The sequence below is a fragment of the Drosophila takahashii genome, chromosome 3R, assembly GCF_030179915.1.
Source record: "Drosophila takahashii strain IR98-3 E-12201 chromosome 3R, DtakHiC1v2, whole genome shotgun sequence".
In the NCBI taxonomy this organism is placed as follows: domain Eukaryota; kingdom Metazoa; phylum Arthropoda; class Insecta; order Diptera; family Drosophilidae; genus Drosophila; species Drosophila takahashii.
The window spans coordinates 25,742,087-25,768,332 of record NC_091681.1 but is presented as its reverse complement, the minus strand read 5'-3'; the positions used below and the strand labels follow the sequence as shown (position 1 = coordinate 25,768,332).

Sequence of the window (26,246 nt, the reverse complement as noted above, 5' to 3'; positions counted from 1 at the left end):
TCCCGGCTAAGGGTCAGGTCATCATCCCATCCCATGCTGCGCGAAAAACTCTGCGCACAACCTGAGACGCAAAAAAGAGAAATTCGCACGACCAGGATGAGGAAGCCATCAAATTTAAATGCCATGAATAAAATATGATAATAATGACCATTTTATGGTGCTTAAATATGTTTAGTACACCTAAAGTTAAGTTATTCGAAAGTGTAAGTGTAATTAAATCACCACACAATAAAAGATTTTCAACACATGCTTACAGGTTTGTTTATCCATTTTAGCAAGCCTTACTAAATACCAATAACACCAGCTATTCAGTAATAATTATACAGTTTTAATTATAAGAACACTTTAATGTGTCACATTTGTTAATAGAATATGTCTCAAGTAGAAGCGACTGAAGTTTGAGGAATTGTTATGACAGCGAATTAACGTAATCCGATTAAAGTAATTGCTTTAAAAATGTTTAAATTGATGTGTCATCGGTCTAGACCACAAAGCTTAGGATTTGAATGAGAAATAATAATTTTATAATATATACGAGAATATTGTACTCTGTTTAGGGCTTGACAAACTTTTCCGCAAGTTAAAATTTCCATATTTTATTATGAACGAAATTTTACTAAGGTTTCAAATTACCAATATCTTGCCCTGATAGATGCCCTTTTGCCACTGGTCATTTATCATTCTGCCAACAGCAAAGGCAAATATTATAAAAACGTATTTAATGACATATTTAATTTCCTAACAGGCCGTAATTATGTCGGGCCCGCGATGACAAATCTCGAACGATCGCTGCGAAAAGGGTGCCGCTGCTGCAGAGCGTCACATGTGGCCAACGAGCTAATTAAAGACTGGCGTCGAAAATGGAGGACTCTTTGTTTACTCATCCCCGAAGAACAGACTCTCGAAGAAAGAGGCTCAGTTTTCAGAGCACAAAACCATCGAGGGGGAACCGAGACAAAATTGAGATTTACATGAGTAGTTTCGCTAGGAAAGCTGTTTCGATTACACAAACCAACAGGCGAATCGGCGCTTCCTAGTTTGACAACAACAGCATCAAACCAGCGGGAACGATAAAAACATATTGACAATTTCACAATCGGCCCAAATGAAAACGAAACAGATGGGCGGAGGCCGGGAAAATGTTGCAACATGGCCTGACAACCGCATGGATGTGTTCCTGCTGCTGTTTCGAATGTTTCTGATGTTGCTGGCGTTGCAGACCTTGACAACAGCAATATGTCAAATGTCAATTTAGCTCAGATGTGACCAAAAAAGAAAGAAAAACAAAACAAAACCCCAAGCATGCCACCCATATTTCACATGCTGAAAGAAATTGCGTCAAGTGAGGTTTTTCTTGTCATAAAGTGAAAGTCGAAATCATGCGTAATTACCGCTCCATAAAATGCGGAATAGTCTAGTCGCTCCATAAGATAAAACCGATCGATCAAGTGCGCCACGAGCCGGAGTTTTTTAAAGACAGGCGACAAAAAACCGAAACCTACGCAGCCACTCGGTGCGTGCAACTATCTGCTATCCACAAGCCTTCTCTCTCCTCGCTTGTCAATGGCGTTTAACGCTTGTCCGTGTACAAATTGGTAAGTCTTTCCAATGACAAGTCGAACAAAAATAAGAAAAACTCCATATCAAGATATAATCGAACTTGAAATGCTCTGAATGCACATAAAATATTAAATAGGTTATTTTAAATACAATCCATATCTTCTCAGTTCCCTAAAAATTTAATATTAATCTTCAATAAAAATAAAATGTAATAAATCAAGGAAAATATATTTTTAGCTACTTATGTCTACAATATGGAATATTAACACATAATTTAAAGATCGATGATAGAGCCAGTGTTTGTTTTATTGAACTATAATTAAATCTATCGACGGTCACAAGGTCTAAACAATAAACGGTAATATATTATAATTGATTTCATCACAGTTGGTGCTTAAATAATTACTAATTGCTTTATGGTTACAAAGATGAATGAAAGGTCGTGGGTTAATCAATTCGGATGTTGGTTGCAAACCACATCTAATCAATTAAAGCCAAGTCAAATACTCTTTTTTCCACGCTCAACACACGTCATTAAGAAAACCCATAAATATGCCTTGAGGCTCACTTTCCGTTGAACCTGTTTAACTTGCCCACTGTCTTTCCGTGGGTTTGGCGTTGCTTAACGATGTCATTTGCCAATGGATATAGATAAAAGCCGAGACAACACCACCAATTGCATGTGAGGAGCCTTGAAATTTACAATAATAAATAACAAAAACATAAAAATTGAATCTCCGTTGCATCGCCAGGTTGTTTCTCTTGCATAACCATCGAAACTGTCAATGTCAGTTTTCTCTCAGCCAAAAGGAAATATGTTCATGTGAAAGCTTTTACCATTATCTATGGATGAATAGATTTGTTATGCAGATATACGATTGAAGACACTTTGAAAATTCAATCAGCAAATGGCTATTAAGCAATAGGATTTATATGGAAATAAAAATGAAGAAAATAATTAAATTTTTTATTAACCAAAACCTCTCTAAAAAATATTATGCTCTCTTTAATTTTTAAATTTAAAAAAGTCTTAAAAAATTTAACATTTTAGCAATCTATTATTTGACCAAAAAAATTCCCATTTCATATGACACCTTACTTCTGGAATAATCGCAAATTTTATAACATTACGACCGCAATAAACATTTCGTACTAACAATATTTACTCATTGTTCTAACCGGATTCCAATGCCTCTGATGTGTCACTTAAGATCTAATCGGTTAAGTAACACTTCTCAAAACTCCAGACAATTGCGGAGCTTGATTTATGCTGCTGATCGGCCGGAATTAGCATATTCCCACACCATTGACCAATATATTGCATGGTTGGCTCACGTGTCTGTGACGACGTGACTAAGTGTGCGACGATGCTGCTGATCCGCCGGCCCCTCGAACATCCCGAGTGTCCGGGGGTCAACAATTATTGGCGGCAAATCACCTGTGTGACCGGTGGTGAGTTCCCTCATCGGCGGCTCGCGACCCACCGACGAATTGGCGGGGGGATTTCTGATGAAATTCAACGATCGCCGGTTACCTAAGCTAAGTTAGCCAGCGTCTAGTAAATTACCAGCTTGGAGCCACAGTGAAGCCGCTTTGGCATGCGGGAAATCGCCCATTTGTTTACGTGCGCACCGGCTCGCGATTGGCAAGCCCCCAGGTGATTGAGATGGGTTTACTGAACCGCCGCAGAACTTCTGGCCCTGACAGTCACCCACCAAGGCTCACTGACCTAGACCAATCAGCTATCGCTTATATTTTATTGATCATCTTTATTGATTTTTGTGTAATAGTATATGCTTGGATAAGATAGTAAGGGACATAAAATTTTGGGCTTAGCTCTAGCATTCTTTCGCACGAGATTGGAAACTTTCAACTTAACTGGATAGTAGATGGTAGGCGATAACATAAAAGTTTTAGGCGCAGTCCCGCGACTGATAGAACAGAATGTAGCCCGTCTCCGAGGACTTGTGTATGTCCGAGGTCAGACCGTAGAAATCTTCGATGGTGGAGGCCTCGATTTTGTCCACCATATCATCGTCGAAGAGCAGCCACAGCCCGTGGCTCTTCACAATGGATATATAATGGCCACGATTCGGTCCCGAGCCGCAATGAATGACCACCGCGGTGAGATCGTAGAGTCTGTCCGGATTCACGGCATCGTCGGAGGTGTTAAAGAGCCGCAGTTCCAGTGGGAAGACGACCCTGTGCGAAACCTTGATGTGCCGGTTGAACTGCTCCATGTACTTGAAGCGCTTGAGATGCAGGGCCAGGATCATGGGCAGCTTCTTCACCCGCATCCGCTTCTGCGCCTCCTGGTAGCTGCAGCAATTGTCGCACTTGAACTTGTTGTCCGAGCAAAGGGTCTCGGTGTTGCTAAAGCATCTCAAACAGTGCGTAATCGAGGTGTTCTGGTCCACGTCCACCTGAAGATCGAAGAAGTTCTCGTCCTTGCTGCTCACCGTCTCGCAGTTGAGGCACCTGGTCTCCGAGGTGAGGATGCCCTGGAAGATCTCGTGCACCCAGGTGGGCTCCGAATTGGCCCCATTGGTTCCGGTTCCATTTCCGGAGATTATGGGCGTTGTGGTGGCCGTGAGACTGCCACTGGCATCCAACACACTTGTGGTGGCATTCAGCGAGCCCGTGGAGTTGCTGCTGTTTCCGTTTGAGTTGCTGGTCGAATTGGAGTTGGAATTCGAGTTGGACGTGGAGCTGGACTTGCTAGCTATGCTGCTCGCCATGGCACTTGGGGCTCCGCCTGGATTGTTGGACTTGGGGTTTCCATTGCTTGGCCCCGCATTTCGCTCGGCCAAAATGATCTCGTTGATGTGGTTGATCAGGAAGTTGAGGAACTCGTGGGCATCTTGCTGCATATAGTTGTCGAACTCCTCCTTCTCCTTGCGCAGCCGTGTGATGAACTTCTTCGGAGCTATGGAGCCCACCTTCTTCTTCTGCGTGGCAATGCTGTAGAAAAGATCCGCCAGGCAGGAGAGCAGCGTCTCCTTGGGCCTCTTGTTCTTGGCCTTGTACTCGAGCACCTTCTCGCGGAAGGGCTTGCAAAAGTAGAGGGCCTGCAGCACCGAGTTGCTGTAGCAGGTATTCCCGAAGTTCACCAGCCCGAAGTAGTGCTCGTTGGGCGGGAAGAGGTCGGAGCCAATCTCCCGCTCCAGCTGCGAGACGTTGGCGCCCATGCCGGCACCAGGAGCTGCAGCGGCACACCGGTATAGAAATGACCACACCGTGGTTGCTTTGATTCAATCGTCCTCGTTCTCGTCCTCGTCGTGGTTATTTGGTTTTTAATCGGTCGTTCGTCGGGATCGCGCGGTCTTTTGGTTAGAGCATTTATGATCTGGCCTACAGTGTTTGCTTTCAATATTAATTTGGGGGGCAGAGGCGCAAAACACTCTTATACTGTCTGAAAATAAATAATTTTGAAGAGGGGATACACGTGAGTTTGCTTCGCATAACACAAACAACAGAAATTAAAAATATCTTTAATGTTTACTTTGCTTTCATTTTTAGTGTAGTTATCATTTCGATTAATGTTACTTTATCGGTTTTTTTTTTATTTTCGATTTTCAAATTTTGCGACACTAAAAACTAAGCAAATAATTGTAAAACTAAAATGCGTAAGGAAAAGCAAATGAAGATCTTCAAAGATTCAACTCTTATATCCCCTCTCAAAAATTATTTTAAATCTTGGGTGTTTTGCATTTGGTTTATTTTTTACACAATTTTATTGGGAGTTCATTGAGGAAAAAACCATTTTTAAAATCAAGATTTAAATTTCACAAATTTAGTCCAATTTAATACGCTTATTATACCATAAAATCTTATACTAGTTCAGTTCTTAACTAATTTGTTCATTAAATATTTGTTTTGAGAATATATACCATTGATTTATGTAACATTTCCGAGAGACGTATGAAGTAAAGTTGACCAATATATAACAATTCTGATTTTATAAGAAATTTTTCCTCAGTGTGTAGAATGCAGGCAGACAGAATATATTGCATAAGCTGACCATGACCTTTAATAGAGAACCAAACTTTTTAGTTAAATTTTATTCACTTTCCTATATTAGCTTTCATGGTCGACTTCGAAATTTCGAGCAATATTATTTGCGTGCCTGAACTCACGATAATCGAGCACAATTTTTCGTTAAATTAATAATCATAAAAGTATTTTATGTGTGAGTTGTCCAAAGTCCAAGTGTGAATCAAATTTAAATAAGCAGAGAGTTCTCATGTAATTCGAAGCTAAACATATGCAAACATTGGAGTGAATCAGCACGAGCAGCTGGTTTTCAATTTCGTATTCGCGAAGCCAGCTTACAGAGGGAATTGGATCGATGTCTAGACATCGAGATGACGGTAAGGGCTAAATATAGTGTCAATTTTATAGACCGTAATTGGAGAGTTCGGTGATTTTTCTGTGAACCGATAGATGGCAGTCGAGTGGGAAAATTCCGCATGCCACGCAACGCCCGGCTTGGCGAGTGCCGGTCGTGTGCCACGGGCGATGCACCCGCTCCACGCTCGCCGAGAATCGTATAAAAGCCAAAGCGCTCGACGCTGCAAACTTACAGTTACGATTACCAGACAGCAGAAGAAACATCAACTAACCAGTTAGCACGAGAGCCAAGCCAACCAGTCAGCCAAGCCCCTAAACTTTGGATTAGCATCGGATCCCTCTCAGCATCTAAGGCAGTTTTCAAGGAGCACCAAAGCATCAGTACCCGGCTCGCTTGGAAAACAATCTTCCACCTCGTTCAAAGGAGCAGCCGCGTTGGAGCATCTTTATTCATTCCAGTCTAACATCACCAATGCCGGCAAATTAATTAAAACGGAACCAGTAAATAATCTATCAGCCAAACTGCTGAAGATTTTAGCTTAAGTGTCCTTTTAAGCAAAGTAAACTAACTACCAGACTGACTATCCTTAAGTGATTAAGCTTTAAAATGTATTTCACTAGCTATAACAATTGTCAATAGCTTAAAAGCTTTGTTCCTGTACACCTAAGATTATCCCAAACTGTTATATAACTTTAAAAACTATTGTTTTTCTAACAATATTAATGAATTTGCGGTAATAAACAAATTTCAAGCTAAAATCGATTGTATGGTTTTAATTGCATTACGTGAAGTTATTGATTTTGCCCCAGTTTCAGAGGGGATTTTTCCAACCACTTTTAATAATTCTACTCTTCGCATAACTAACAATGTGGATCACACCTGGTTTTGTAACAGAACCTATGACATAGTGCCATTTTTCTGGCCCACTAACTATGGTAATCAAGTTTGAGTTCCTTAGAATCGCCTGAATGCATCAATTATACAAATAGATTAGCTTTATGCGACTTATTTTTGTATAAAAATAGATACATTCGGATTATGTATGAATATTAAAATTCTAGAAAGGGAGTTCCTATTTAAATTAATGATTAAATTCGGTTACATAACAATACAACGCAGTTAAAAAAATTCCCATATGCGTTTTAGGGAAATTTTGTCAATTAATTTTGGATTATTTAATAAAATAATTATAGGTATAAACCGCGTTCAGAGAAATTATCTAACTGGAATGCAGTAACTTAAAGCACAATGATATGAGCATTAGGGTGGGTCGATTTGGGACCCCAAAAATCGTATAGGGGGAACGTAATCTTTAAAGGATTCTAAGCCATATTGGCGAACATACTTATGGTCTAAAATGATGTTTGACCCCCCCCAAACGCGAATGAAAAATACTGTTTTTTTGAGAAAAATATCATAGTAGTCAGCACATTTATAGTACTGAATATCAATTTCAAATTTTTATTTTAAATTTAATAATACATCTGAGCTGACTACTATGATATTTTCCTCAAAAAAAGCTGTATTTTTCATTCGCGTTTGGGGGGGGTCAAACATCATTTTAGACCATAAGTATGTTCGCCAATATGGCTTAGAATCCTTTAAAGATTACGTTCCCCCTATACGATTCATCACTTTTTTCGGCCCCATACAAATCGACCCGCCCTAATGAGCATCCTTACAAAGCGTCATAAATTATAAAATAAATAGATTTAAACATTTTTTGGCTTTCGATATTAAATGGTTCTTTAAATACAATTGTACTAATAGGGGACTTGAGCACTACGATTTTCCAACCCAAACTGGATATAACTCATTCTATGACAATATAAAAGCAAGTTTTCTTGCATAAGGTATATGTTCGAAGAACACTGCAATTATAAAGTGTTGCTGAAATAATCAAGCTCATTCATTATTTTCCAAGCTAGAGTTTCAGTCGTTAATTGATAAGATTTGCATCTTGTTATTATTAAATAGACAATGCGCACAATACAAAAAAGAAACTATTTCAAAGAAAATAAATCGATGTTAAATGATATTTAATTAAACCTTTGCTAACTTAGATTGGAAAATTAACCCCTTTGCCAGTCCAATGATCTTCTAAGAAACATATAACTATAAAAAATCTTATTTGTTTTTCTAACACGTTAAATGAACTTATATTTTGTATGTGTAGCCAAAAATAATGGTATATTGTCTCATTTACTATCGTGCCAACTTATTGCCAACATTAACATACCCATTGCAAGGGTATAAAAAACGTGCTTCGTTTGTTTACCTTTAAAACAGGCTTTAAGCGATTTCAAAATGACTAGTCATAGTAAAACTCATGAGTCATGACGACGCGTGCCATCCGAGGGTGGCAATTTTACCAAGAAGTACGGATTGTCGCACTTATCAGTTTAATCATTATTATGATACACCAACTTATTCAAATTTATTCATAATTCTCATCGAATGAATCAGCTTCAAGAACTGGGCTAACGATTATGGGTTTGAAATTCATAGCCCCCGTGAGAAAATCTCATTCACAGTTGTAAATATAGAAAAGATCAATGATTCTCAAGCCCCTACTAGTAGTAATAATCTAAAAAAGATTTTCCCAATTCAAACAACGCCCATACAAGCGTGCTAGATGGTAGCCCCACTATAAAAACTGTAAGCTAAGCGATCGATCTGTCTACCTGGGTAATTTTATGCATTGCTAACGAGCAGCGCCACGTCGATATAAAACTCACTACCCAGTGGAAATTCATAACAGAACAGAACTGAACATGCAAGCGATTGTAAGTACCGATGGCGATTAACCCTGTAATTCCAGAGGATAATAATAAATGTGTTTTTTATCATTACAGTTTCTATTGTGTACACTCCTTGTATGCATTATCGTCTTGTTGAAGTTAAGTTGGGGCGGTGGAGGCTTGGATACCCAGAACTCAACAACTTCAAATCCCGAGATCGTATTACCCAAGGACCCGCTTTTATCGACTGAATTGTTTAAGGATGCAATTAAACACAGAGCAAAGGATAGCGATTTGATTACTATCAAGGAACAAGAGCTTGTGAAATCAAAAGCTAGAATCCATAAGCTTCTATCCATCCTAAGACGACAACCAACAGAAGATACATTTTCTAAAGGTTCTTCAGATAAACTTGAAACCACCAATGAGCCAACTAATGTCGAGTATGCAACCATCAATTGTAACCCAGTTCTTGAGGAGAATTGCGACCCAGATTCCATTGGTATAAGACTAAGTGCCACTTTACTAAAGATTCTCGCATAAGTTAACTGAATTATGCTTATTTATTGGAACCAACTCTGAAATTAAATTAGTCATTAGGCTAATAATTTATTGAATATATAACAATACTGAACATTAACTTGACTTGATTTGATTTGATTTCACTAGTGATTGATCCACATTTAATAATCCTACATCTCTAATTTGACTTGATGCTGTGTTTTCACACGCCATCTAGAATTCACTCAATAAACTGGAACCCGTTTTCATAAACAGCAATAGAGGATATTATAATCTGACATCTAGAAGAGATTTGATATAAATTGAATTTCCAGCGACATCAAGCATCAGTATCATAGTGAAAATGAGACTGATTGTAAGTGCTACTATAGTTAAAAGTTAATATTACAAATATACAAAAATATTTTCTATTCTATTTAGAATTGTATCCTGATCCTTGTACTGGCCATACTTTGTAAATCATATGGCCTTAAAGATGACTCCCCAGACTTGGAAAAAATTCATCCGAAAGAAGAAACATCAAAGCTTCTGACTTTTTTGAGAGATTTCCATACGAAGAAAACGAACGCGGGAACTAATGATACGAATCCTTTCGAGCATTTTTATATAATGCTTAGTGCACCTGCGTTAAAATCACTGGTTCACAAGAATCCCTAAGTGAAGTAAAAACATCCGTTGTAAAAGTTACACAAACTGTAGAGTACTTTCGCTAATTTCTCGAAATCCCTTAAAGTACGCATCAAAATCAATCTAGAAATCTCAACCAGTTTTTATAATTGGTCAATCTAAATGGGAAACTTTCTGAATTACTAACTACCACCAAGCTCAATATATAATTCAATCATTCAAGCTTTTTTCTATCAGTAACAACGTGAAAATGAAAATGATTGTAAGTATCGCAAAAAGCCGTGCTTGAAGAATAAAATTTAAGTAATGCAAATAAAATTTAGTGTATAGTTTTTCTACTTGTGTGGATGTCCTTGGATAACTCCTACGGCCTCACTGTTAATGCCACAGCACCAAATTTTACGGTTCAAAATAATGAAAGTCCAGTGATACCAGATTCAACTAATAACAAAACAAGTGGAACTGTGAACATAAATCAAAGGACAATGATTGTCGCAAACGTAAAATATACACCTGGAACACAAATAGATAAGCAACAAGCTATTTCTGACACTAAGTTAAATATAAGTGATTCAAAGCTTCTTGTTGTTCAAAATGTCATCGATAAAGATTATTTTCCAACCGAATCCCCGGAAAAGCCTACGATATTAGAAAGACCAACAACTATACGGACATCTCCAATAATTCCAATTGATAATCATGATAACGACTGCAATTATAAGCCAGGAGATCAATGCAATAAACCCAAAGAAGTCGGGGCTCGACTTAGTCCAACTCTATTAAAAATACTTGTTTAAAAATAAAGCTTTTAAACGCATTTGTTTTAATTAACCTATGATTGATTTTTCTTAACGCCCTGAAGTATGTAGCACAATCCGTCTAGCAATCTAAACCCGTTTTTATGTATAAATAGTATATAACCCGTATATATAGTAGAATAGGAAGCTTACTAAGAATGAGTTCAGTATAAAACCCACTGGCAGAGAGTTCAAACTTTAGTATCGAATCAAACATGAAGCTGGGTGTAAGTATCCTAGTAAACCGAACTGCAATGTGAAGAAGTGCTAAAATTATATTCCATATAGATTATATTTGTGATTTTCGGCTGCATTGCCGTTGTAAATTCATATGGTCTCAGTCAGCCGTCAACAGCAAAGCCGCCATCCAATGAAAACAATAATCAGCCTTCGTCTGAGGAGGTAAAACCGATCTTAAAACAATGCAAACCCACTGGAACTACGAATTCAGAGCCAAAGGACCTTCACATTGGTGCCACTTCTCCTCAAGAAACCTCCACAGGAACTCTTAATCCCAGTTCTACTTCGAGTTCAACGGAAAACAATAAACCCACTTCCTCCACTAGCTCTATTTTAAAAAAACTTATACCTTTACCCACTCTTAACCCAACTTCGACCTCAAGTACAACCAAACCCAACTTGAAAAACGCTGATCAAAATACGGATGATTGCGAACCCATTCCCGAGGGTTTGGGATCACGATTGGATGCTCAAACTCTAAGAACACTCGTTACTAAGCACTTACCTCAAAACGGATAGTTATGTTCAATAAAAATTTTAATTTTTGTTGCATAAAAACAATACAATTACAAAATACAAACATCAAAGCGGATAGTTATGTGAAACATTAATTATATAAAAACACTTTTCTTGAATAAAACAATAGCACCTGCATAAATACCAATAAAAGTTCTGTCTTGACCTTAATTGATTCTTAGAACGTCATGCGGTATATATCGAAATCCATCTATAGATCTAAACCCGTTTTCATATTCCTCCTATATCAGTAGAATGGGAAACTCACTAAGAGCGAATTCAGTATAAAACCCACCGCCAGAGAGTTAAAGCTTTAGTATCGAATCAAATATGCAACTGAGTGTAAGTAGCTAATTAAACGGAAATACATTGTGAAATAGTGCTAATAAAATTATCTCATACAGATTATATTCGTGTTATTTGGCTGGGTTGCCTTTGTACATTCAAGTGACCCAAACCCACCGTCAACGTCATCAAAAAATATGGGATCTAATGAAAACTATCTTCCGCCTTCGTCTAAGAATGTAGAACGGAGTTTTAAGCACTGCAAATTCATTGAGCCAAATGAACTACCTAGAAGTACAACTACTCCCGTTCCAGCCACTACAAGAATGCTTGTACCTCTACCAACTCTTGCTCCCAGTTACATTTCAAGTTCAACGGAATTAAATAGTGTACAATTTATTGTTAATAATAACAGAAAGATTGTACCCCTGCCAACCCTCAAACCAATTTCCTCAATAATTAGCAGTGGAGAGGAAAGAAAGATTGTACCTTTACCGACATTAGCACCGCGAATCCTCGAAGTAAAAGATGAAGAAAATGTACCTACCCCCAGGGCAAGAAAACTTGTACCCTTACCCACTCTTAAGCCACCTTCAACCTCAAGTGCAACCGAAGACAGCTTGGAAATCAGTGATCAAATACCTGATGATTGCGAACCTCTTCCCGAGGGTTTAGGATCGCGATTGGATGCGAAAACTCTAAAAACTCTTGTTAAAACACAATTGGGATAGTCAAGTTAGATAAATTACAAAAATATATACTTAATAAATAGGTAAAAAAAAAAAAAGATTTGAGCAATAAGTCCATATTAGATTAAATGGATTAATAATGTCACACAGTATGTGTCATAATTCATCTAATCTAAAACTCGTTTTTATTTACTATATATCTGAATGGGTAGTTTATGAATTACTAACTACCAATGAGAGCAATATAAAATGGACTGTCAGAGAGTTATGGCTTCAGTATCGAATCGAAAATGCAACTGAGTGTAAGTATCCAAGAAAACCGGACTACATTGCGATTTTACATCTACCAATCCATTTCATAAATAGATTCTATTTCTCCTACTTGGCTGGGTTGCCTTCACTAATGCTTTTGGCATCGACCTGGGATTTTTAAGCCCATCCCGGGACTCTGGAGAGTCTCAAATGAATTTGAAATTATGTAATCCTACAGAGACTACGATTTCAGAAAGGGATTTCTTTCAACTTAGTACAATGACTATTAATCCTGGAGACGTCAGTACGGAAAGGTTTTTGGTACCCTTACCGACTCTTGCACCCTCTTCCACCTCAGCTACACCTCAAGTCAAAAAAGTCGAGTGCGATCCTGATCCTTCTCCTGCTCCCGTGGGTATTGTAAAACGAATTGGTTCGAAAATTCTGAATGCATTTGGAGCATTGTTCTAACAGATTCTACTAACCACTTTTCAGTAATACACAAATAAAGCAAGTCAGTTGTTTAAATATTAATGTGCTTTTATTTTCTCAAGCGTAATTAATCAAACAATCTAAAGTCGTGTATATTGTATATGCTGCAAATTATTTAGGATTTACCCACTAACAGCATTTTTACTATAAAACCCCACTTCCCAAGACACAGAGTTTTAGTACTAGATTAAAAATGAAACTGACTGTAAGTATTTTAAATTAATCACAGCATTTCAAAATATTAATAAAACATTTACTTAAATAGATTATATTTTTTCTGCTTGGCTGTATGGCCGTGGCAAATTTTTTTGCTACATCAAGGATTTTTTATAGAGACAATGAGAAACAAATACTACGAATTCATTTGGAAAATTCTCTCCGGTTTTATCAACGACTAAAGACGTTAACCCAATGGGAAAATTTCGATTAAGGGGGAAAATACTTGTCCAATTTTCACTATAACTAATAAAATGTGCTAGTCCTTCAAAATGTAATAAAAATAACCTTCTGAAGGCCTTTGAGATTATGGAAATTTTAAGCTTAGGAAACAACCCCCAAAAGGAAAAGATTTCCAGCATTTCCCAGGGATTTTTCCCGGCGCTTTGATGACACACAAAACCCCCAAAGACTAGACGCTCCAATAGAGGCAATTACTGTCAATCAACATTGCTGGGAGGGCAATTATTAAATCCAGTCAATAATCGCAAGTCCAATACCGATGGAAATAGTCACAGCACGAGTGGAGGAAACCCGTTTGGGGCGTTTGGGCCGACAGCACATCAGAAAAATTAGAAAAAGTCAGAAATATCATAAATATCTCTCTCTATATCTGTCCGAAGAATAAGTGGTGCGGAATCGTCAGATCGAAAACTCTCAGTTGCAATGTTAGCGACCGGTTTAACTAGTTCCGTAGTAGAGATTGCAACTACTGCAAGAACACAAAACAAATAAATATCGTAATCGCATCAGGGATTTCATTCATTCAGTGCATTTCAGCAAATTGAATTAGAATGATCAGAGTCAATGCGGTGGGTAAAAGATCTCCAAGAAAACATTGTGTAAACAAAATAATAACAAACAAATTTTTCCAGTGCCTGTTGGTGTTTGTATTGCTTGTTTTATATATCCATCGGAATAATGCGTCCACCAAAGTGCTCTACGAATTCCAGTGAGTGTTTGAATGACTATACCTTTTAGAAATCTAAATGTACGTGCCATTTTTGTACTTAGCATTAAAGAGGTTTACGGGACCCGAGATGAAAAGGGAGAGCTCGTGGATAATTCCGAGGAACCTGGCGAGAAACCCCAACTGATCATCACGGGCACACGCACATCCTCAACGCTTTTGCAGGGCAATGAGAAAAACTACGCCTATGTGGAAACGTCCATCTATGTGGCCGACAACAGGGGCTATCATGTCAAGTACAACTATTCCTTGAATCCCGTGGAATTGGATCCACGTCTCAACGGACAAACCCTTAAATCCACCATTGGTTAGGCGGCACATCAAGTATTAACATAGTGACTAAGAAGTAGCTGTAGCGAATACTTACTACATTATTTATTCCCACTCAATGCAGACGGAAAGTGAAAAGTTCTCATAGCGCCATTGCAAATAATAAACGCAACTTTGAAAGCAAGTTTGTGGCAAACAGTTAATGGATTCCAAGCGGATGACAGTGCAGTAAGTTATGGCTTTGGGTCTTGGCTTTGTACCAAAAGTGCCACTTAGCCGTTATAATTTACGAGTGCAGAAAATAAGTGTACTTATTTAGGACATACAGTTACGGTCAATTTATAAAAAGTAGCATATTGAATATTTTGTGATCTGTAGAAAAATAAGAACTTTCTGAAACGCCACAATATCATTTTTTCGACCTACTGCTTTTATAGATTTTAATTAAATCACCGCATATTTCTTATATTTTTATAACTATTACTTTGACCGCAACTGTATTCATAGTAAGTGCTAGGAAAAAGACAATCCCTTACCGTGTGTGAAGTTTCCTTGATGGCTGTTGTCTGGTGATGATTGCTGGCTGGCAATTTCTAGTCAATTTCCGTGGTAAAAATGTTTTTAGAAATCTAGCTTGAGGAAAATTTCAATCTGCAATTAGAGGAAGAAGAGGGGGATTCATTAGAATTACGGCACGAACCAACTAAGTGAGCGCAAACACAAATTTTAATTATACACTACAACTACTACAGGATGATGATGATGAGTCGCCCCCAACCTTGGGCCCGGAAAAGTCATTAGCTCATTAACTTGTACACATATAGAAGAGTCGGGGGCTCTGAGAGCAGCTACCTTGAGGGGGTCAAGTGCGAATACAGCCCAGAAGACGCGATTACAAGATGCGAGAGAAAGAGAAACAGAAATAGACGAAAGTGAGCACTTAAATTAGAATTTTAGGTCAGTCGCGCAATTGAGAGGCTGAGCAAATTCACTGCATCGGTTAATGGAACTAATTAACCAATCAAGCGGTGCTTGTGGCGACGATAAGCCTCTGTTCAAGTCAAAAATCGACGCATCTCTCGATTCCCGCTCAGTTTCGTTTCGGCAATCATTCGGATCGGAACACGGAAAGTCGCTAAGTCGAAAATGGTCCATCAACCGCTTGGACTCCTGCTGGGAGTCATCCTGCTCTCCATTGGCATATCCAGGGCCTCACCGCCTCATCCTCTGGCCGCCAACTATACCTTTGACATCCTGCGACTGGCCAAAGCGGCCCACATTAAAGCCTATATGGGCGAGGACAAGGAGGAGGTTTGCTCCAACTTCTACCACTTTGCCTGCGCCAATTGGCCCCGTTTGCATCCCGCTCGTTTGTCCAATCACCGGACCAACTATCTGGAGGAACTGCAGGAGTTGTATATCAGAAAAAGCGCCGAAATGCTTAAAAGTGCTACGCGAGGGGCGGAAAACAGTGCCGATCGGCAGTTGAAGAACTTTTACGGCTCATGTAGGCTTCAAACGAATGATACGCGCTCCGCTTTGGCTACCCTGCAAAATGTGGCCGATTTCCGAGGCGGTTGGCCGGAAATTCGAGTGCCCTCCTGGTATCAGTACGAGTACGATTGGCTGCAGGTGGTGGCGAATCTAAAGCGCAAGCTCGGCGTGGACATCTTTATTGGCTTGGAAGTGATCCTCGACTACAAGGAGGAGAAAATGCATCGCTTGAAGATCGGTGCACCCGAGTTTCCCATGTCACGTCGTCACTACTTGAACGACCACTTTGAGGGAACTCGGGAACTCTACGAAAGATCGATCGAAAAGAAGCTGCGGCTATATTTCCCGGAACAATCGGAGCACTGGCTGCGCGAGGTGGCCAGTCAGGTGGTCGATGTAGAGAAGGAGCTGGCCAAGGGATTGCCCCACAATCCGGCGCTCACCTTGGAGCAAACCACTCGCCAGAGAACCGCCGCCGAAATGAAGGCCGCCTATGGTAGCTATGTGGATGTCACTCGCTATATGCAGCTCATTTTCAACGACAACCTGTACATGGATTTGTATGAGACACCCGAGGATTATCTCTCCAATCTGGTGGATGTGATACGGGAAACTCCGAAACTCCAGCTGGCCAACTACACCATGTGGAAGGCTCTCGAAGCCTTGGATGCTGCTCGAGTGCCTTCATCCCAGCAACCGGATATCTGGTGTGTCCAACTGGCCCAGCAGTATTTCCCCCACCAACTGGAGAGCCTGTTCCATCGCAACTACAACCACATGCAGATGATCAATGAATTGCAGTCCACATGGTCGGATATCAAGCGAGTCTTTCGCGAGGATCTTCAGGCCTCGGAGCGATTGCTCTGGCTAACTTTGGAGACCCGGCAGAAGGCCATCAGCAAGCTGGAGTCCTTGAAGCTGCAGTTCCGCACCCACGACGACAACCAGTTGATCCGCCAGATGCACGGTCTCAATCTGCACACGGATCGCTTTTACGAGAACCTAGTGAAGGTTCTCGAGTGGACAACACAACGCGGTTTGGCCAAATTGATGGAGGAACCGGTGGCCGAGGATCAGGTGTACAAGCTGCCGCACTACGAGATCCAGAAGAATCGCATCCAGGTGCCGATCACTTTCCTGCAAGCGAGATTCTTCTGGGATCCCGCCTATCCGAATGCCCTCAAGTATGCCACACTGGGTGTGCTCCTCGCTCGCCAAATGCTCCACGGATTCGATGGCGTGGGCCGGCGTTATGATGCCTACGGTTATCAGAACAACTGGTGGGACAACACCTCGGAAAGTTCATATGCCCGACGCACCCAGTGCTTCCAGGAGCAGTATGCCATCTTTGTGGAGTACAAGGGTAAACCGGTGCAGGATAAGGATCTGCTGCGACGAATTGTGGCCGATAATGGCGCCCTGGACATCGCCTATCGCGCCTACCAGCAATGGCTGAAGAATGCGGCCGAAACTCCGATTATATATCAGCGGGAACGACTTCCGCTACTCGATCACGATCACAATCAGCTATTCTATCTGGGCTATGCGCAGCTTTACTGCACCGATTACCCGGAATCTCTGGAGGTCTTCGATGAGCTTCCCGAGCAGCTGCGCATCAATACGGCGCTATCCAACTCGCAGCAGTTCGCCAATGCCTTCGGTTGCTCCAGGGACGATAAGCTAAACGCCCGCTTCAAGTGCACCCTCTACTGAGAGGAGTACCTGCCCTCCATATCTGTTAAATGTATGCCACGAAATATGCTTGCCAAATAAAAGCTTTTCTTGCACTTGTCAGTTGAGTTTCTTTTTGGTAATCTTTAAGATTATTGCTATTCCTTTTACTAAATCTATTTGAAGTCCATAAAACTTATATTCAAATAATTTAAATACAGAAAAATATGGAAAAGTAGGCACCAAAAATGTATAAGTCATGTTTTTTTATCGAAGCTAAAAATAAATTAGTTTGGGAGTCAGTTCTAGAATGACTAATTCAAGTTGTATTAACTTTAAAAAGCTAATCAGCAAACTGTCAAGTTTAAAGGAAATTAACTAAACTTTGTTATGTTGTGAGTAAATAATAGTAATGTATCAAAGTTTAAAAGAAAAATGTTTCTGAATGGTATAAGAAACAATTGAATTTTAGAAAAATCATTTGTAATCCTAGGCATATTTTTCTTAAGAAGAGCATCGAAGATAAAGCACATTGAACTACGCAAGAGTTTTGTAGCATATAAGATGACTCAAGTAATTCCAGAGTAACGCTCTGTAATGCTTACAACATTCTCATCAGTTTATGGATGCCAGAAGTTTACTCTTAAATATGTATTTGAATGGTTTAAGTAACATTTGAATTTTAGAAAAATCATTTGGATATTTTCGACATCTTTTTACTAAAAAAAGAGCATCGAAGAAGAGGCATATTTAGTTACGCAATAATTTTGTAGAATATAAGATGACTCAAATAATTCCAGAGTAATTCTCTGTAATGCTTACAACATCCCCATCAGTTTCTGGATGTTAATCTGTATTTTTCGCTCCTCTTCACTCTCTTGAAGCCCGATAACCCCTAGTGACCCATGGCCATATCAACTCGGACTCTCGGGCTGTTCGAATGCGATTGCGAATGGGGAAGGCAGTCGATAGCTTCACCGAGCTCCGGCAGCATGTCGGACGCGGGATGGACGACAGTTGTTTTCCTGTGGCTCCTCTGGCTGGCGCACCTCCAGCAAAATGCTAGGGTTTCTGGCGAGGCTTCACCGCCCTTTAAGCGGATCTACCAATCGGAACAGCCGGTGCGTCGTGCGAAGGCTCAGGAGATGGGCGGCCATGTGAACAAGAGCATCGATCCCTGTGTGGACTTTTATGCCTATGCCTGTGGCAATTGGAAATCAAGTTCTACGCCCAAGGAGCAACTGCAGCAGCAAACAGACCGAGAGCTTCTCCTGCTCCTCGAGGAGGCTGTGAGGCGAGAGGATAGCCCTTTGGCTCGCCAGGCCAAGGAGTTCTTCAAGTCCTGCGTGGCGGCACAGGCCGCGCAGAGTCAGCAGCAGCAGCAGTTCCTCAGCGAGTTCATCACGGAGAACGGAGGATTCCCAGCGGTTCCGGGTTCCCAATGGGCGGTGCATCACCACGACTACGATTGGCTACGAGTGCTAGGTGGCCTAAGGCTCCGCTATGGCATGGACATTCTCATCGGACTGCGAGTGGGTTACAACTACGGCAATGTGAACGAGAACAGCTTGTACCTAAGCGAACCCAGCACTGTGATTCCTGCCGAACTGTGCACCCGGAATCGCTCCGACATCAGGGACTCCATTTACGAACCGCTGGAGCAGCGAGTGGCCGCCGAACTCAAGACTTGGCTGGCACTGGGACAAGAGGAATCCGGTCGCTTGGCCGCCGACATCCTCAGTTTCGAGCATGAGCTATGTGGTGGTATGCGAGGTGCTCCCTTTGAACCCTGGGATGGCGAGGCGCAACTCTACCTGGCGAACTACAGCCGCAGAACGTTGTTCGAGTTTTCTAACATCTTCGAAATGGATTTGAAATCATATGTGAGGGGCAGCTATGACCGGGATATCACTAAGCCAGTCTACATGGCTTCACCCGAATACTTTCGCCAACTGAAACGCACTGTGTCCGCTCACAATATCAGTCTGGTGGCCAACTATATTATGTATCGAGCGTTTTCTGCTCTCAATTTCCCTCTAGATGATCGACCGCAGACGAGAAAGGCAGAGTGCCTGCAGCGAACTAAAAATCTACTTCCTTCAGCTTTGGGAGAACTATATGCCCGCCAGTTTGGCACTGAGGATAGCACAGCGGATCTTAAAAACCTTTATGACCAACTGAAGACTGCTCTCTGGCAAAGTTTGTCCGCGGATTGGTTGGTGGAGAGCAGTCAGCGGGTGGGTCGGGAAAAGCTGAAGCAGTTGGAGCTACAGATGTCAAGTTACGAGCATCCGCTGATCCTCAAACTGCAGCTGGAGCGGGGAAACTATTGGTACAATCTCCGCCAGCTGCTGGGCGCAGTTCAGTCGCAAAGAAATAACCGCCTTTTCGAAGAATTCCTTGTGGCTCCCGCCGATCCCGTGGAGGCTTTTGAGGCCAGGGTGCGACTGCGACCGGTTCAGCGACGTTTGGATATGGGATTGGCCCTGCTGCAGCCGCCAGCCTACGATCGCCACTATGGCCACGCCCACAGCTATGCCACACTGGGCGTAAGGCTGGCTCAACAGCTGGTCATGGCTTTCGACGACCCGCACTGGTCGATTGGCCTACTGGAGCGGGATCACTGGGATGGCGATACAGCCTGGGAATATCACAAGCGCAGCATTTGCTTTGCCCGCCAGGTGGATAATTATTTGAGGGCCAATGAGAGTGCCACCAGGCAGCTGATCACGGACAGTGGAGCCCTTAATGTCGCCTTTCGAGCATATTTAACCTGGCTGGGATTCAAGGAGCCCAACAACGACTTTAATACTCTGACCAAGGAGACCCTACCAGAACTTAATTACACCAATACGGGTCTTTTCTTTGTGGCCTATGCCCAGCAGCACTGTAGTCTGGAGGAGATTCGACCCAGGGATGAGCAAGGGACACCGGGCGGATTCCTCTACAGCGCACGACAGAATCACTCGTGGACGCGTCTGCAGGTGAACGGTCCGCTGCGCAATTCGGCTGAGTTTGCCAGGGAATTCCGGTGTCCCATCGGTTCACCCATGAATCCTGCCAACAAGTGTACCATATACTAAGAGTTATTGAGTTGAAAATATATTACATTACCCTTATTATGATTATTACATTTGTTATTTTTTTTGGTAAAAGTTCGATCTAGCCATATCCGTCTGCCTGTCCGTATGTTTGTCCGTCCGTATGAACGATCAAATAAAAACACCTCTTAACGAGGTAAAAAACTAGTGACGACCGCACCTTCAACATACAAAAGTTCTGATATCAACATTTGTGACGAAAAATTATTACACTCGTCATTAAATAGACTTTCTAATATTTTCTCATTCGGCCCGCCCTAGCAAACTATTCCAGCATTTTTCCCTTCACAGGCATTTTCTATTGCAGCGTGCCGAATGAGAAAATATTAGAAAGTCTATTTAATGACGAGTGTAATAATTTTTCGTCACAAATGTTGATATCAGAACTTTTGTATGTTGAAGGTGCGGTCGTCACTAGTTTTTTACCTCGTTAAGAGGTGTTTTTATTTGATATCAGAAGTTTTTGTTTGTTTACATTTGCTCTCATAGGAGCTAATATATACATTTAAATTTAAATTGGTCAATCATAATTTTTAAACTATTGTATTTTAACAAATTAATTTAAAAAGGCGTTGAAGTATTTCAAAATACCTTTTAAACGAGGTATAGCACATGTCTGTACCTTTAGTAGTGTAGAACTTACAAACTAACGAAATTTAGCTATTTTTAGCTTTTTCCCGCTAAAGTAGCGGCTTTTTCCAAAAGTCGTAGAACAAAAGATTCCTATATGGAACTCTTAAGTGCAAATTTACTGATTCCATGACCATAAAATACAGTTCGGATACCCTCCCACAAAATTCAATAGTCAGGGAGCGTTAATTGTTCGAGCTGGCAAAAGTGGCTATTTTCGTATAAAAATAACTTTTAAACGTGACTTTTTACAGTAATGTGTTGTATACCAAAATTTAAGGAATCTCAAGGGCTATACAGTTTAAGGTTTTAAAGAAAATCGTTAGAGCCGTTTTTGAAAAAAATAAAAAAAAGCTAAAAAAAAAGTTTTAAAAAATTGTCTTTTGTTCATATTTTTTTAATTATTACATTTACACAAATTGCATATAGAAGGCGTTTATAGCATTTAAAAATACCTTTCAAACGAGATGCAGCACAAGTCTGTAGCTTTAGTAGTATAGAAGTTACGGCTTTCCGATGTTTAGCTATTTATAGCTGTTTTCCCGCTAAACTAGCGAGTTTTTCCAAAAGTGGTAGAACAAAAGTTTTTTATATCGATGTCATGAACGTCATATAAAATTTTCAAAACTTAAAAAACATGTTTTGGACAAACTGACAAACTGACAAACTGACAAACTGACAAACTGACAAACTGACAAACAGAATTAAATTTTCATTTTGGGAAGACGAAGAAAATCTTATTTTGGCTATAACTTTTGAACGGAGCGTCGGATTTTGACAAACGACCCCTCATTCGACGGGTATTTTCAAAAGGAATACAAGTAAAATATTGCGAGGGGGCAATTATCCCCACCGGCCCCAACAGCTCCAAATTTCGAAATTTTCACTTTTTCACTTTCACCGCTCTCTCTCCCAAGCCAATTGATTTTCTTAGAGTCTTGGTATGCAATCCTGTTAGTTTTTGCAATACCTTTCGATAGGTGTATCATTCATTATGATCGGACCATCACAGTAGATTTTCATTTCTTCGTGTATATATAGTAGTCGCCTTCGCACACTCTCCTGGTGCGCTTCGTCACTACATGGACTGCCGTCCATAGTGATGAGATCTCGGAAACTACAAAATCTAGAAATTTGGGATTACCCACACATATTCTGGGGCTTCCTACGCAGCGCAAGTTTATTTCAGCCGAGCGCCACGCCCCCTCTAACGCCCACAATCGCCCACAAACTATTTTAAAACGTGTCTAGCGCTCACATTTTTACATTCTATAGATTCAAAACATGCAAGTATAAAAATTTCTTGTAATTTAGCTGATTCGTGTATAGATTATAGATCGGAAATGCTTTTCTGTCTGGTAAAGGGGTTATAAACCTTCTCAGACTTAGGAATTACAACATTCCTTGGCTTGATAGTAGTAAAACCTTGTCACCAAGCGACTGGTGTTATTTAGCTGTCAATGCCAAGTTCTCGGAGGCTGCGAGGCCGAGTTTGTTTACTTCTCTCGCGGATTTCAGAGCTCCAATGGGTGCGATAACCCCCAGGGACTGAGAGCGAACTTGACCCAGTTCTCCCAGGTTCAAGCCCAGCCTGGAGAAGCTTCCGATCAGGGGGCTTATCAAGCTCAGTCCACTTTTCAACGCCAAGATGAGAGCTACCAGAAGCGCTTGGTTGGGCTTTCTGCTCGAATTGCTGCTCCTCCTTGGAAGCCAGCTTTCCCAATTGACTGAGGGCCGACAAAACAACCACATGCATCGCATGCAGATGGGCGGAATCGCCCAGGAAACACGCGAGGAGCAAATGGTGCGCCAACAAATGGCGGCGGAAGTGAAAAAGTACATGAATCTAAGCGCCGATCCGTGTACGGATTTCTTCGAGTATGCCTGCGGTCAGTGGGGTCGCTATAACAAGCGGCCACTGCGTCCCGATGAGTTGTTCACGGCCCAGCAGCTGATGGAGATGAAAATCTCGGAGCAGCTGCAGCAGCTCCTCACGCAGCCACTGCCACCACCGCATCATCCAAACGGCTATAGTGCTCCCAGTATGGCGAATGTCCGGAAGGTGAGAGCCTTCTACGAATCCTGCGTGGCCGTGCAGGCGAATGCCGGCGAACGTCGTCGCTTCCTGATGAAGATTCTCAAGGATAACGGCGGACTGCGCATCGTGCCCAACTCCAATTGGCAGCACAGCCGTCAGTGGGTGCAAACGCTGGCTGAACTCAGGCGGAACTACGGACTGGACATACTTCTCGGTTTGGAAATCGATCTGAATCTGCAGAACATGCAGGGCAATAGCATATACTTTGGAGATCCCAAGTTAACCATTATCCCCGCGGAGCACTGCAACGCCTTGATTACGCGATCAGCTCAACTGGATAGCGAAGTTTATGAGCAGGTGCAGCAGCAGGTGGCGGACAACATGCGCGATTGGTTTGGCATCTCCACCGAAGAGGCTGCTCGGTTTGCAGGGGACATCATACGATTCGAGTTTGAGCTCTGCAAGCAGATGGGAGAGCAGGATATCCTAAAGACCGAGGAAGAGGTGGCGCCACCGCCCATTTACGGAGCTCGCTCGCGAATTGGCCAAGAGCGTTTGCGTCGCCAGAAGCCCGGATTAACCCTGGCCGAGCTAACCAACGAGATGGGCCATCAGTTGGACTTCAAGCTGCTCGTAGAGATCATCCTGGAGGGTCAGTTCCAATCGGATGTCTATCTGCGCTCCCCGGAATACGTGAAGCACTTGGTGAGGACTGTCAAGGCCAATAATCGCATCACCGTTGGTAGCTATATTATCTACGTGGCGCTCAACGAACTGAATAAACCGCCGGAGGAGGTTCCTCCGAATCGTGGCCGCCAGTGCGTCCAGGTCACGCAACGACTCTTTCCCCAGGTGCTCGGGGAGATGTTCCAGCGCCATGTGCAGCGCGACAATGCCAAACATGATTTGGAGGAGGTCTTCAACGATGTGATCAAGGCGCTCGAGGAGCAGTTTCGTGTGGAGTGGATGGATGAAAATGATCGAAGGGCGGCTCGCACCAGATCATCGCAATATCGCGTCACACTGCCGGATTACCAGAGCTTGGATCTCTCGGATCCCAGACTGGCTTCGTTTGGGGACTACTGGCAGCGTTTGGAGAACGCCCTCAAGTATCGTTCACGTCAGCAGTTCGAACGCCTGAAGGGCAACGATTATGGCCAGGATGTCGATGGTTCGGATGCTTTCGAGGTGCGAGCTGCCCTTTCGCCGCGTCAGCAATTGGTTCTGGTGGGATGGGGTCTACTGCAGGCTCCCTACTACAATCCTCACTACCCGAGGGCCCTGAAATACGCTCTTTTGGGTCACCGTTTGGCCAGCGCTTTGGTTCAGGCCTTCGACGACGAGGGATGGAACAATCATCCCCAGGCGACGTCCCAGTGGAACGAGCAGACCATGTCTGGCTACCGAAATGTCAGCGAATGCCAGCGGGCTCAGTACAGTAGTTACTTGTACAATGAACCCGCGGAATTTCGCAATGCCACCAGGCTGAGAGAGATTATAGCCGATGGCAGCGGTCTCAACTTGGCCTTCAATGCCTATTTGGCTTGGCTGGAGCAGCAGGATCCGAAAATGCGCTTGATCCTGGCGAAGGAAACACTGCCGCAGTTGAATTTCACCAACACTCAGCTGTTCTTCATATACTTCGCTCAGACACGCTGCTGGGCAAAGGATAACCAGGAGGCCATCCTGGACTCGATGCCGCTGATGCAGCACACGCCGGAGAGATGGGATGTTAATGGACCGCTGAGCAATTCGGCGGAATTCGGTCGGGAATTCGGTTGTGCTCTGGGCACTCCGATGAATAGTGGGGACAAGTGTTTGGTTTACTGATCATGAGAGAGACGAAAATAAAGTAGGGGAGAGTGGGGGAATTTCGTCAGCATTTTTTCAAAGCTATTTTTTGTCCATCTTGAGACACGTTATCATATTTCTATTTTTATTGTTGAATGCGGTTAGCACCAAGCTTTAAAATGTGACATTCCCCTATTTTTTTAATTAGCTTGGTGATTTATAAAAAAATAAAATGTAAAACCAATATACTGGGGCAATCTCACCACACAAGGGGGTAAAATCACCACACAACTGGGGAAATTTCGTCACCTGAAAAATGTAGGGAGTTTAACGCCTGAAAATATGCTACACTGATCAAGCGTACCATTTTTGTTGACGTCCTATATTTGTTGCTGCTGCTGGTAGTCTGTTCGTTAGCCAGCTCGTCAAATATAAAAATATGTATTTAAAATAGGTGCGAATTTACCCTTAGCGTAGGGTGGCTAAATTTCCCCAGACCGTACTTTTTTAGAAATAATTATTTTTCTTGCGAAATTAGGCGCGAAGTTAAAAATCACTGACGCAGAAATGCACATTATAGCACTGTGTATTATATAAAAAATCGTGTATCTTATTCCTTTTGAATTGTGGCATACAGAAAAAATTTCGTCGAGAACTAAATGTAGCTTTTGAACTGTTAAAACACATTTAATATTATAGCTTAATTATCTTGGCCTTCTGTGCAAAACAAATGCATTGGTTGCGTCTGGCCGTCTTGAAGGACTAAAACAAAAAAATTATATATTTTTACGACTTATGAATTCCGAGATATTGCAGGTGACGAAATTGCCCCTGTGACGAAATTCCCCCACTCTCCCCTACTTGGAAAGTAAGTCAAGAGTGGAATTATTGCACAGAAAAAAAATGGTAATGGTCAAATTGATATTTTTTAAAGATCAAGTTATTCATATCATTTTGATATGAGTAAAAACTAGTTAATATCATTTTTATATT

The 26,246-nt window shown here is 41.7% G+C and overlaps 8 protein-coding genes across 12 annotated transcripts in view; 6 read left to right on the top strand and 2 right to left on the bottom strand.

Annotated features, from left to right (window-relative positions):
- The window catches only part of LOC108061776 (putative mediator of RNA polymerase II transcription subunit 26), a 31,220-nt gene extending 16,041 nt beyond the window's left edge, over nucleotides 1–15,179 (bottom strand). Inside the window, exon 1 of the mRNA XM_017148134.3 lies at nucleotides 15,065–15,179. The gene's annotated coding sequence lies outside the window, so the exon portion shown is untranslated. The remainder of the gene's footprint in view (nucleotides 1–15,064) is intronic.
- LOC108061783 (uncharacterized) lies at nucleotides 1,349–10,628 on the top strand. 4 transcript variants are annotated; one of them, XM_070217426.1, is made up of 5 exons: nucleotides 1,349–1,595; nucleotides 8,378–8,697; nucleotides 8,767–9,529; nucleotides 9,595–10,063; nucleotides 10,125–10,628. In XM_070217426.1, exons 2-3 carry the CDS (start codon nucleotides 8,686–8,688, stop codon nucleotides 9,193–9,195), a joined length of 441 nt encoding a protein of 146 aa, XP_070073527.1. In that variant the 5' UTR covers nucleotides 1,349–1,595; nucleotides 8,378–8,685; the 3' UTR covers nucleotides 9,196–9,529; nucleotides 9,595–10,063; nucleotides 10,125–10,628. The 4 variants fall into 4 exon arrangements, with proteins under 4 accessions (XP_070073527.1, XP_070073528.1, XP_070073526.1 ...); XM_070217427.1 differs by lacking the exon at nucleotides 1,349–1,595 and adding an exon at nucleotides 7,601–7,764 and having other exon boundaries at nucleotides 8,446–8,697; XM_070217425.1 differs by lacking the exon at nucleotides 1,349–1,595 and adding an exon at nucleotides 7,601–7,764.
- Usp12-46 (Ubiquitin-specific protease 12/46) lies at nucleotides 3,332–15,177 on the bottom strand. Of its 2 annotated transcripts, none has more exons than XM_017148138.3 (2): nucleotides 15,065–15,177; nucleotides 3,332–4,972 (listed from the first exon to the last, which is right to left on the bottom strand). In XM_017148138.3, exon 2 carries the CDS (start codon nucleotides 4,746–4,748, stop codon nucleotides 3,474–3,476), a length of 1,275 nt encoding a protein of 424 aa, XP_017003627.1. In that variant the 5' UTR covers nucleotides 4,749–4,972; nucleotides 15,065–15,177; the 3' UTR covers nucleotides 3,332–3,473. The 2 variants fall into 2 exon arrangements, with proteins under 2 accessions (XP_017003627.1, XP_070073524.1); XM_070217423.1 differs by lacking the exon at nucleotides 15,065–15,177 and adding an exon at nucleotides 5,063–5,083.
- LOC108061782 (mucin-2-like) lies at nucleotides 10,743–11,507 on the top strand. The gene is made up of 2 exons (XM_017148139.3): nucleotides 10,743–10,825; nucleotides 10,887–11,507. Exons 1-2 carry the CDS (start codon nucleotides 10,814–10,816, stop codon nucleotides 11,355–11,357), a joined length of 483 nt encoding a protein of 160 aa, XP_017003628.2. The 5' UTR covers nucleotides 10,743–10,813; the 3' UTR covers nucleotides 11,358–11,507.
- LOC108061784 (uncharacterized) lies at nucleotides 13,977–14,712 on the top strand. The gene is made up of 3 exons (XM_017148142.3): nucleotides 13,977–14,100; nucleotides 14,164–14,240; nucleotides 14,303–14,712. The coding sequence occupies exons 1-3, from the start codon at nucleotides 14,083–14,085 to the stop codon at nucleotides 14,568–14,570; spliced, it is 363 nt and encodes a 120-aa protein (XP_017003631.1). The 5' UTR covers nucleotides 13,977–14,082; the 3' UTR covers nucleotides 14,571–14,712.
- A 432-nt stretch (nucleotides 15,180–15,611) lies between the features above and the next one.
- On the top strand, nucleotides 15,612–17,809 carry Nepl15 (Neprilysin-like 15). Its single transcript, XM_017148137.3, has one exon. The coding sequence runs from the start codon at nucleotides 15,675–15,677 to the stop codon at nucleotides 17,733–17,735; it is 2,061 nt and encodes a 686-aa protein (XP_017003626.2). The 5' UTR covers nucleotides 15,612–15,674; the 3' UTR covers nucleotides 17,736–17,809.
- Nucleotides 17,810–17,945: 136 nt separating this feature from the next.
- Nucleotides 17,946–20,798, top strand: Nepl14 (Neprilysin-like 14). Its single transcript, XM_017148136.3, has 2 exons — nucleotides 17,946–18,088; nucleotides 18,593–20,798. The coding sequence occupies exon 2, from the start codon at nucleotides 18,599–18,601 to the stop codon at nucleotides 20,774–20,776; it is 2,178 nt and encodes a 725-aa protein (XP_017003625.3). The 5' UTR covers nucleotides 17,946–18,088; nucleotides 18,593–18,598; the 3' UTR covers nucleotides 20,777–20,798.
- Nucleotides 20,799–22,849: 2,051 nt separating this feature from the next.
- Nucleotides 22,850–25,534, top strand: Nepl13 (Neprilysin-like 13). The gene has a single exon (XM_017148135.3). It carries the CDS (start codon nucleotides 23,073–23,075, stop codon nucleotides 25,290–25,292), a length of 2,220 nt encoding a protein of 739 aa, XP_017003624.2. The 5' UTR covers nucleotides 22,850–23,072; the 3' UTR covers nucleotides 25,293–25,534.
- Nucleotides 25,535–26,246: the final 712 nt, after the last annotated feature.